The sequence below is a fragment of the Poecilia reticulata genome, chromosome 5 (genome assembly GCF_904066995.2).
Source record: "Poecilia reticulata chromosome 5, P_reticulata-male-v2, whole genome shotgun sequence".
Taxonomy (NCBI): domain Eukaryota; kingdom Metazoa; phylum Chordata; class Actinopteri; order Cyprinodontiformes; family Poeciliidae; genus Poecilia; species Poecilia reticulata.
In genome coordinates this window covers 25,933,582-25,945,347 of record NC_088834.1, presented here as the reverse complement: position 1 = coordinate 25,945,347, position 11,766 = coordinate 25,933,582, and the positions used below count along the sequence as shown (strand labels likewise).

Here is an 11,766-nt window from a genome sequence, read left to right as displayed (position 1 = left end):
CGGACAGTCAACCCTGCATGCCTAATGTCGGCTATTTAAACCTCCAGATTCACTCCTCAGTAATGTTCTTGGTGGAGAGGAAGGATATACCCCACTTCCTAAATAAAGCTCCACCCCGAACCAGGCTGCGAAGAGGAAAAAGGTGAACATAAAATAAAGAGCTAAGGAGCTGTTAGCTGTTGAACCACAGGACAGGACCTGAACATGGTAGTCTAATAAAAAATCAGTCGTTTGTATAAAATGCGTGATATTTGGGTGATACAAATGACATTTGCAGATGGATTTTGTACCTTTTACCAAGTATTTTGATGTAGATCATTGGATAGTGGTTAAAAAATGTAGCTACATCATTTTTTTTTACGTCAAAAATGATCAGAAATGCTCCCAAAGACACCTTGGACCTGCAGGATCGGGCTTGGAACCCACTGGCACCTGCATGCAGTTCTTGTGTACGAATTCTAATTACTTTGTGAGCAGTGGCGATAAATCACAAGGGTCTTAATCAAAGCACCACAACAGAGAGAGAGAGAGTCATCAATCACTTAGAACAGCGCAACACAACATTGGATCCGTAGCTTCTCCTCGTCTTCCGGTCGCTAAGCGCCAAACACGAGCCGCATCGCCGTGACACATCGCGATTAGTCCAATCAGCACCACTTTAAAAATCCAGACAGAAAGCCATCAAAAGGCAAATGGATTGGCAAGACATGTGAGGCCGTAAAGCTGGCGAACTCCTGATTCTGCATGTCGATGATGTAAAAGACTTTCCGGTTCTCTGTTTTCTTGCAAAAAAAAAAAAAAAAGGAGCCAAAGCAGCTCTTCTTCTCCGAGGTCCCACTTCCACTGACAAGATCCCTTTCTTTTGATGGCATGCCATGATCCAGTAATGGTCACTTCAAGTCAGGACTCTTCAATCTCAGCATGCGGGTTAACAGGAATTGGCGGTGATGGATGGCGGAGAAGTGGGTCACCTCAAAGGCATGGTGGTGACATTCAGAATGTCTCAGTTTAAGATCGGGAGAATGACAGATGGTATTTAAACTGAATCTATATATATATATATATATATATATATATATATATATATATATATATATATATATATATATATATATATATATATATATATATATATATATATATATAAGAAAATCATGTCAACACAGGAAAAATATTGCCCTGATGTACAAGCAGGGCATCTTCAACAGCTGCTAAAAGGCTCGAAATATGTTCTAAGGAAACAAATTCATACGTTTTGTAAAATCTGACCCTTCCATCCATCCACTATCACACACACTCACTCAGTTTAGAGCAGTGGCTCTTAACCTTTTTTGAGGTACCGAACCCACCAGTTTCATATGCATTCATATGCATACGCATTCACTGAACCCTTCTGTAGTGATAAACAAAATATGATTTTTTCCCCCTCCAAATTCAAGACATAGGGGTGACCCAACTAAGAAGATCACTAAGTCTTCTTAAAAGGTAGAGTCTCTGAGAACAGTTCTTCAAAATATAGTCCGTGTTTTCAGCAAAGTTGAGCTGAATGTCCAGGAACGAGCCAAGGTATTTAAAATGTGCCACAGTTTCAGCAGGTTGGCCATCGAGAGAAACTGGACCCTCTTTAAGGTCTTGTTTAGATCATTTAATTAGCTCTACATTCTTAAGAGAGAAAAAAAAATCATAATAAATAAAGACTTTGCGGTATTCTGATTTAGTAATGTAATTATATTAGTTGTGTTACCACTCCCACGGCACTAGAGGCAGTAGCAACCCCGAAAAGATGCGACTGAGGAGCAGATTTAGAAGTACGGCGATCCCTCGTTTTTCGCGGGGGTTGCGTTCCGAAAATAACCCGCGATAAGTGAAATCCGCGAAGTAGTTACCTTTAGTTTTTACAATTATTATACAGCATAATTAAATACTCTACATTAAAAACAAAGAACAAAACCTGTTTTCAGGTCAGCGGATGTGCGTGTTCATCAATCGCGGGCCTTGATGTGATCTGGAGTCATGTCATGAAAGCGATGACTGTACACCGAAAGCTACAGAATTAGGTAAAAACTGAGTTTTGCTGAAGTAATTAAAGACACAAGTTCAAATCCATGCCGAGAGTGGAGCTCCTTCAATCAGTGCACTGATTGGCTAAGCAATGTAACGTGATCCTCTGCAGCAAGTGATGGCAAAGCGGGGCGCGGCGTCGTCACGACTTTTTCTTTACCTCCGCGGCAAAGGTTCCGCCGAACCCCTGAGACCGACTCATCGAACCCCTGGGGCTAAGAACCACTGGTTTAGCGTGACCTGTTAACCTCGCAATTATATATTTGGACTGGAGGAGGAAAGCAGAGTTCCTGGAGAAAACCCACGAATGCATAGGGAACAACGTGCAAATTCAATCCCAGGCTGGAATTGGTGCCCCTGCTTTATTATTATTCCCTATTATAATCTGACTATTTTGATCAAATCCCATCACTTTGTCGCGTTTAACGCGAGAGCGCAGCTGCGGGTGAGACAGAAGACGACCGAGGCCCAGTCAGAGAGCTGATACGACGGGCAGTCATCTATGAAGGACACAGCAGTTATTTTTTAGTGATCAAATTTCAGACGCCGTCACTTGGAACATCTCATTAAGAATTAGCACGGTGGAGAAAAAAAATCAAATCATAGAATCCATGAAGAAGAAGAAGAAAAAGAAGAAAAAACTCTTTTGGTTCTGCTGCTGTTTTCCAGTGTAAATGACTCCCATCAGGTATCAGCGCTTACATTAGCACATTCCCAGTGACCTCTGGTGAAAGGTACCAACTCCACGTTTCCGTTAATAATAGAGGAGGCGTGGCACGACGGATTAATTACGTCCGTGCGCCCGCGAGCACCTCCTTTTTAAATGTGCCGAGCCGTGTCCGGGCTTTTTATTAATCATTCCGTAATGAGAGATTAAACACACAGATTCATTAACAAACTGTGGACACATTAAATCAGGCAGCTACTTGAGGGAGACGTCCTCGCCGTTAAGTCTGTAAACATGGGAACGGGTTCAAAACGAGCAGCGAGTCAGAGAGAAGGTCGGAATGATGATGATGATGATGATAATAATAATAATCCATCCATCCATTTTCTTGCACCCTTGTCCCTTAGTGGGGTCGGGAGGGTTACCGGTGCCCATCTCCAGCTAACGTTTCGGGCGAGAGGCGGGGTCACCCTGGACAGGTCGCCAGTCTGTCGCAGGGCAACACAGAGACACACAGGACACACAACCATGCACACACACACTCACACCTAAGAGCAATTTGGAGAGGCCAATTAACTTGACAGTCATGTTTTTGGACTGTGGGAGGAAACCGGAGTACCCGGAGAAAACCCACGCATGCACAGGGAGAACATGCAAACTCCATGCAGAAAGACCGGGGCTGGGAATCAAACCCAGAACCTTCTTGCTGCAAGGCAACAGCTCTACCAACTGTGCCACTGTGCAGCCCCAATAATAATAATAATAATAATAATAATAATAATAATAATAATAATAATAATAATAATAATAATAATAATAATAATAATAATCATCTAAGCCAATGAGAACGGGTTGAATAATTCTTGACACTAGTCTCTGAAATGCTAGTTATAAAGTATGATCCACGTGTTAAACCTTTTTTGTTTTCAATTTAAAATGAACTACAACGAGATTCAACAATAAAATTTTTACAATTGGACACGCAGTGTGCGTAAGAAAAGCTATTCTCAACTAAGTGTTTGTGTGAACTGACATCAAGACAAAAGACAAGGAATTTTCTCTTTCTATTTTTTTATTTTTATTTTTTATGAAATCGACCCAAGCTGTGAGTTAGCTCAGTTTGAAGCATATGAGGGGTGGTGGTATGCTGTGGGGATTTTTTTTTCTTTTTTTAGCAGGGAAAGAGAAAATGATCAAACTTAATTGGAAAATTGATATAGTGCAATCCTGGTAAAAAAAACAACTTAGTGTTCATCTTCCAACAGGACAATGACTCTAAACATGCATCCAAAACTTGTGTGGGTCCATTTCACAAAGTCCTAGTAAAATACATGGAATTTTGTTGTTGCAAAGTGACAGAAGTGAAAAAGGACACTAACGTTAGGCTGCATCTTGTTCTGTTTTTGTTTTGTTTTTTTTGTTTTTTGCTTCTAACAACCAATATTAATTACGTCTATCATGTGCAAATGAGTGTAAACTCCTAAGAGGTTTCAGTAATTAATTTAGCTTTTTATGTTTGCTTTTCAGATGTCCTTGGCTAATTGTTTTCCAGCTAATTGCTTGCTCCAGAATGGCTTTTGATGTTTTGGATTTTCTTCAAATGTTCCTTTATCAGAATTGTATTTTGTTGCCATGGAGCTGCCTGTGATACTTATCAACAAGCGCTCAGAGTCTGTGTGGGAGGACACACTGCCAGACATGCGGCTCCAGAAATAGCTGCCATATTAAATCAAAAATGTATAATAAAAAGTGCCGCATGTGTTTACAGAGCCACACCAAATTGGTTAATAGTATTCTGTGAAATGCTCAGAGCACACTAGATTGTCTAGATCCGACGCTCAACTGCATTTTGTAGATGTTTAAGGTTATTATTAATTTTGTACAAAAATAATTAAATAGGAGAAGATAAAGGAGCTTGATTACTATGTTTCAACTCGGTTTTGTCTGTACTTGCGGATTTGCAAAGCAACCACAGGTCTCTGGAGTTTTTTCAGAATGAAATATTTGGTTTGTCAAGAAAAAAAAAAGTCAGAACTGTGTTCTCCCCTACTTTAAAACAATCATTCACCTTTACAAAAAAAAAATAAAACAAACAAAAAAACATTTTTGGCTCTTTCTTACTGCTATTCTGTCATTTGTTTAGGAAATCTTAACGTTGACATCTACCTTCCATGAGATAAGAGCTCTTAATTTCAGGTTAATATGAGATTAATTGAGTTCTGCCAAGAGTGCTGTTTTTTTTCAACCACTTTTCTTTATTATCTTATCCGCAGCAGCTGCCATACAGTGAACATTGCCACCTGTCGGACAATATTTGCAATTGCATTTTTGGATTGGACTAGTGATGCTTTCAAGATATTGGGAATTTTTATATCAACTCAAACAATGCAGATACAGCCACATTGTCTTTTCTATATCGACATACTACAATTGCCTAATACTATACCTTAGCTTACAAATAATTTCAAAAGCACTTAAAATATACGTTTATTGTAATAGATATTTATTATTCCTTATTTGGATGTGTGTTTACTACTACCGGCTTTTACACCTGAAGTTACCAAAATATGGCGGAGATGGACGAGCCGTAAGTAGCCGCCGAGGAAACAAGACTGAAACCCCGAGAAAGATGCTATCTGATCACATCAACCTATGGAAGAACAGTGTGAATCAACCTTCTTTTATTCTCTCTTTTTAGGGAGAAGAAAAGAAGGAGAGTAGTGGAGCTGACTGAGAAGTTAGTGAAGGTTTGAGGTTTCCAAGGCTCCGGGTTTAGACAGGAAGAAGGCGAACGTTAGCTAGATGAGGAAGCTAACCTGGGCTGTAAACAAAATAAACAAGTAGCCTCTTCAGGGACATTTACCGTGGCTAGTCGGTCGTAAATAACTAGCTTGTCTGAACAGTGAATTTTTTTTCCACTTTTTTGACTTATTTGGAGAAATAATATGTTCACTGTTGACATAATAGCTATTTATGCAAGACTAATCACCGATTTTATCTACCCAGGAGCTGTTGAGGGAGGAAACATGAGTCGAAGTGTCAGAAACGCCTGTCTCAAAAAGTAATAAAATAATAAGAGCTAAGACAGGGCAAACGCAGAAAAAGGGGAATATGCAGTGCCTTGCAACGGTATTCATAGTTGTCAACCTTTTCACATTTGTCATGTTTCAACCACTAATTTCAAAGTATTTTTGTTGGAATGTTACAGGCTAGCGCAAAGTCGTGCATTAATTGGTTGTTGTCCTTATCCAGCCTATCAGTTCAGTCTTACTTTGCAGTAATCTTTTTATTTTTCGCATTTTGAGCTGACCAGTGCTCTGTAAAATATCTAAATCTTTTTTAAAAAAAGTTTTATAACCTAATTCTGCTTTAAAGTTTCCACTGTGTCATCCCCTAAAGTCTGCATTGTGTCTTTTGTTCTTTATTTTGGAGTAGTAACCTCTTACGAGGTTGAGTAGAGATGCATACCTCCCCCTTTAGTCTTTATTTGTTCATAAATTAGAAAACTTTGCATGCCTTTCCTCTTTAGATGTATGCACTCCTTCAGGTTGGTCTATCTCATCAAATACTTAGAAGTATGTGGTTGCTATCTGACAAAATATATATAAAAAAAACCCCTTAAGAGTATGAAAACTTTTTCAAGGTACTTCATATACACAGCAGGCCTAATAAGTCTTCTTAGGCAGAGCACCCACTTCACCTAATGTAGATGGTCTGAGTCCTTGTTGTTTGTATGTGATTTCTTTTGCAACATTACATTGCAAGTCTTTGGGATGTACGGCCCAAGGTGATTCCTAAATGTGCCTATCCTCTCCAGGATGATTGTTGACGGAGTCTGTGGAGGCACCTGTGAGTGGGAAGGTCGATGGAATCACGTCAAAAAGTTCCTCGAGCGATCAGGGCCGTTCACGCATCCCGACTTTGAGCCCAGCGCAGAGGTAGCGATCTCAACGCAGCATTTGTGTTTCTCCTGACCCAACGTGTTCCATCTTTGTTCAGCGGTTTAACCTCTGTGTATTCTTCACCGCAGTGCTTGCAGTTTTTGATAGACACCTGTAAAATCCTGGTCATCGGTGCTGGTGGGCTTGGATGTGAGCTGCTGAAAGACCTGGTAAACTCACCGCTTTTTGAAAATGTACTCGGCATGACTTTCTGTTTCAGTAAGATCAATTCTTACAAACCCTTGCCTTTCAGGCTTTATCAGGTTTCCAGAACATCGATGTAGTTGACATGGACACGATAGATGTTTCCAACCTGAATCGTCAGTTCCTTTTCAGGTAAGTGGAATTATTGCATTGTTGACATTTTAGCGCTTTGGAAAAAAAAAAAAAAAGCCAAATGTTACTTTAATCTGTGGACATTTTTTCACCAGATCAAAAGACGTAGGCCGGCCCAAGGCAGATGTTGCAGCGGATTTTATCAACAACCGGATACCAGGGTGCCACGTAGTACCGTATCCTTTTCATCGAGATTTTAAATTGCTAATATTTTTTGGAAATTTTCTTTGGAAGAAGAAAGAAACGAGTCTTAATTTTAGCACAATTTAAGCTGCCAACCACAACAATAATTCCAAGGGAGTGAAAGCAAATTAGCGTTTTAAAAATGGTCTTCTCCTTAACGGTTTCTTCAGGCATTTTAAGAAAATTCAAGACTTAGATGAAACGTTCTACAGACGTAAGTATCTTTAATGTGCTCTCCTGTCATCTCTTCGCATCCACTCAAGTAATAATTTTCGTGACGAGCAGCGCGGTCGATGAGTAGCATAATACAGCACTTTGCGGTGAAGTGAGCTACCATAATAACACTCACAATGAGTTGTATAATAACCGCTTTTACAGAAACCTGCTCATTAGTGAGAAACAACATTCAAGGTTCTGTACAGAGAAAAATTACAAAATGTATTATTACAGCACCAAAAAAACAGGCTCGTGGAAAAAAATCATGAAGTAATTATAATAATGCACATATTTCATTATCTAGTTAAGTAAAGAACGCAGACAAAAAAAAAACAAGGTGATTTGCTGAAACAATAAAGTACTGAGGGCAGTAATTAAACCAAAACTGTAAATATGTTCTATCCAGAACTCCTCAAGTGACGTAGTTTAACTTCACCTGGTTCAAATTCTGCAAAAAACAACAACATCCTATTCAGCACCGTCTGCTATCCAATTATTAATTAGTTAATCCAAAAAATAATCAATGAGAAGTGAAGATCAGAAAGGTCTGAACTTTTGACATGTAGATGTTGGTTGTATTGTTTTTTTTAGCATATTTTGCCACAATCACTAAAGAAATTCTCTGTTGTTGGCGATGAAATGTTTTTGTTATTAAAAAAAAAGAGGAATTGAATTCTTTGTATCTTTTTAAAAGGCTATTTAAATGAAAAATCTGCATAATGTCTTTTTTTCTTTTCTTTTTTTTTTATCCAAATAATCGCCTGAATAATCGATGGACTAATCGGTTACTAAACTAATCGTTAGTTGCAGCCTTCAGCAGGATAACGAGAACCAGCCGATAGGAATTTGCATTTGACTCCTGCAGGAATCCGTCAGCAGTTGAAGGTCAATGAGAAGTGGAAAGACATTTTTCCTAATTTAGGTTGAGCAAAACATATTTTGATCAAACTAAATGGTAAATAAGCCATGAAAAGGATTTATTTACTATTGTGTATAATCCTAATTTTGGATCCTTTATGTTTGTCTCACAGTTCTTTTCATTTTCACAGTTTCCTACTTCGTACCTAATTTATTGACATCTGTCTTCATGCAGAATTCCACATTATCGTCTGTGGGCTCGACTCCATCGTTGCCAGGAGGTGGATGAATGGCATGCTGGTAAGTATGTTTCTTCATGTGCTTTTAAATATGAAAACCATGATTTTTTTAGTTGACAGGAGCATGTTTAAGCATTTCTGTTTCTCGTTTTTTTTATTTATTATTATTATTTTTTTATGTGCAGCTATCTTTGCTCGTGTATGAGGATGGCGTAGTGGATCAGACCTCAGTTATCCCACTTGTTGATGGCGGGACCGAAGGCTTTAAAGGCAACGCCAGGGTCATTCTCCCAGGCTTGACAGCCTGCGTTGACTGCACACTTGAACTTTATCCTCCCCAGGTAATTAAGCACACCTTTTTGGAAGAGTTATATCGACTGGACCCGACTCGGGCGCCGCCCCGAATCAAATAGATGAACATCCACTTGATCTTGTAGATCAACTTCCCTATGTGCACAATAGCGGCAATGCCTCGTTTGCCGGAACATTGCGTCGAATATGTACGGATACTGCAGTGGCCGAAGGAGATGCCTTTTGGAGGTAAACGACGGAGTCGGATTACTTTTACTTGTAGCGTTTGTTTTTTTCAAATATTGTCTTTTGTAACGTTTAGCTCAGTTCCTCGGCTATTCTGTTTCAGACGGCGTAGCCTTGGACGGAGATGACCCAGAGCACATCCAGTGGGTGTTCCAGAGATCTCTGGAGAGGTCAGCAGAGTTCAGCATAACAGGAGTCACTTACAGGCTTACACAGGGTGAGCATAAAACCGCACGTCTGCTGCCAGCTGATCGCTGCTCCTCTGGGAAATAAGTTGAGTTGTATAAAACTGAAACGTCGCTACCCTGCTTTGTAGACTTTTGTTGCAGTCTCTGTTATATTTAGAGAGTAAAAAAAAAAAATGTTACGGAGACATGTTTTTATGATGTTTTATATTTTTGCAGGCTGGCATTTCATTGACCCGAACCTTTGTCTGGTTTTTATTTCTTTTGATTAAGTAATGACGGGGTAAGCAAAGAAGATTTCCCCTTTGAATTTTGCAGGTGTTGTCAAACGGATCATTCCAGCTGTAGCTTCTACAAATGCTGTCATTGCTGGTAAGTAGTTTAGATTTTAGATGCATTCATCAACATTTTCTTGGTGGATTCAGACGTGTGTTTTGCAAAGACTTTGAGATTTCCAAAGGTCTTCCAACATCTGGAAGTCTCTCATGTTCCATGACTATTTCACCCTCAAAAGAATGAAACAGAGTAACTTTGCTGTCCTTCCTGTTATCTGATATGATTCTCTCTCTTTCTCTCTCAAAACCAGACATTTATTATTGCTACTTAGGAAACAGTTTCCTTCAAAATAGTCTCTGTTGTCTCTTCATCTTCAGTTTAGAAAATGACTGACTTTGAGTCGGCTTCGCTTCAACATCCACACTGAACAGTGTTCTTGTCAGGGCTCCCGTTTGTAGGGTCCACTCACCGATCAAAAAAAAATTAAAATTTTAAATCTGCTGGTCACTGGTGGTGTGGACAGTCAAGTTGAAAATTGACAATTTTCTGTCACAAACTGATCAATCGAAATGTCTCTAGTTTAGACTCGACAGTTATCCAGTAAAGACTTACGGTGTTATTCTACGTGTTTTATAAAAAATAGTTAAACACATGTGCCTGTGCTTCTTTGTTGTTCTCTTTTTGTGATGCAGCTGCTTGTGCAACAGAAGTTTTCAAGTTAGCAACCAGGTAAGGCGTAAATCATTTTTGCAGACATGTCTTACAGATGTGTTCACCAACTCTCACTGTTCCTCATATGTTCCGTTTTTGCAGCGCCTACGTACCTCTTAGCAATTACATGGTATTCAATGACGTGGACGGCTTATACACTTACACTTTTGAGGCGGAACGGAAGGTTTGTCCCCTCTTGTTTCATATTTATCTCTAGATTTCAGACGTTTTGATTGGTTTATATGAATGTGTGACTCTTCCTGGTGTAGGAAAACTGCTCAGCCTGCAGCCAGATACCTCAGGATCTGCGCTTTACTCCTTCTTCCACCCTCCAGGAGGTTCTGAACTATCTGACTGAGAGCACCTCCCTGTAGGTTTCCTTGATTCTCTGTTTTCTTATTAATTGTTTTGCTAGTTTTTTTTTTTTTTTTTTTTTTCATTTCTAATTTTTACGTTGGATTTTTAACAACTCAGCATTTTTTTTTAAGGCAAATGAAATCACCTGCTGTAACAGCAACTGTTGAAGGAAAGTGCAAAACTTTATATCTACAGGTAACTCCGTTAACTTTTTAGTTTTTTTTTGTTTTGCTATATAAGTACAAGCTTAAATCAAGGTATTTTCTTTCACAGTCGGTTGCTTCAATCGAACAACGGACACGGCCAAACCTTTCCAAAAGCTTGAGAGGTGAGGTGCTTCATCGTACATGTCAGCATAGACTTGTACCTTGTCAAAGAAAAACGTTTTGAATGTTTTACTTCACTTTTGTTACCAACATGATTTTTTTTTTTTTTTTTTTCTTCAGAGCTGGGCCTGACGGACGGACAAGAACTGGCCGTGGCCGACGTCACCACACCCCAAACCATGTTGTTCCGACTCTGCTTTACCTCATAAAACTTCTTCAAGCACTTTGACTACCAGAACTGTTTACTGCATTTTCAATCAGGTTCTACTTAGATGTGACCAGTTCCACTGGTAAAGTGTACGTGTTGACAGACGTGAACGTTTTGCACTGAAAAGCCAAATTGTAGTCCACATCTTGTCATGTTTTAGTGATGATCTACAAATCTTAAGGTTTTTGTGTTAGTATTTTACGCTCGGTACCTTGTAATTTGTACAAACTGTACTCTTTATAAGAATATTTTCTGTTCATTCTCATTCTGATTTTACTTATTTATTAAAGTTTTTTTTAGTCGGCGTTGCCACTGAAGCTGTGTGGAGGGTGTTTGAACTGGAATTAAAATGTTTTTCTTATTGATTGTGTTGCTTCATGTACAAACACATTAACATTTATTTTCACAGTGAACACTATAAAAACTATAAAGTATAAAAAATGATACTTTAAAAAATGATCTGTTGGAGTACTTTAAAAGTAATTTGTTATACACAGACCTTGGAGAAGCTTTTATACATCTTTGACTTTCTCTTTTTTTTTTTTTAAGTCAAAAGTGCTCTGAATTTTATGTGTTGAACCAACACAAAGCAGTGTATAATAATGAAATTAAAAACTATTATATGCAATTTCTTTATTTTTATTTTTTTTTACAAATATTAAAAC

General features: G+C 38.7%; 1 protein-coding gene across 7 annotated transcripts; it reads left to right on the top strand.

Annotated features, from left to right (window-relative positions):
- Positions 1 to 5,173: 5,173 nt before the first annotated feature.
- Positions 5,174 to 11,462, top strand: uba3 (ubiquitin-like modifier activating enzyme 3). Of its 7 annotated transcripts, XM_081607367.1 has the most exons (19): positions 5,293 to 5,315; positions 5,427 to 5,465; positions 5,735 to 5,789; positions 6,546 to 6,666; positions 6,759 to 6,839; positions 6,923 to 7,005; positions 7,101 to 7,181; positions 7,359 to 7,402; positions 8,498 to 8,562; positions 8,687 to 8,842; positions 8,939 to 9,041; positions 9,142 to 9,255; positions 9,542 to 9,595; positions 10,192 to 10,228; positions 10,313 to 10,394; positions 10,480 to 10,580; positions 10,699 to 10,762; positions 10,841 to 10,895; positions 11,014 to 11,462. In XM_081607367.1, exons 3-19 carry the CDS (start codon positions 5,755 to 5,757, stop codon positions 11,100 to 11,102), a joined length of 1,365 nt encoding a protein of 454 aa, XP_081463493.1. In that variant the 5' UTR covers positions 5,293 to 5,315; positions 5,427 to 5,465; positions 5,735 to 5,754; the 3' UTR covers positions 11,103 to 11,462. The 7 variants fall into 7 exon arrangements, with proteins under 7 accessions (XP_008407802.1, XP_008407800.1, XP_081463493.1 ...); XM_008409578.2 differs by lacking the exon at positions 5,735 to 5,789 and having other exon boundaries at positions 5,255 to 5,315; XM_008409579.3 differs by lacking the exon at positions 5,293 to 5,315 and having other exon boundaries at positions 5,422 to 5,465.
- The last annotated feature ends 304 nt before the right edge of the window (positions 11,463 to 11,766 follow it).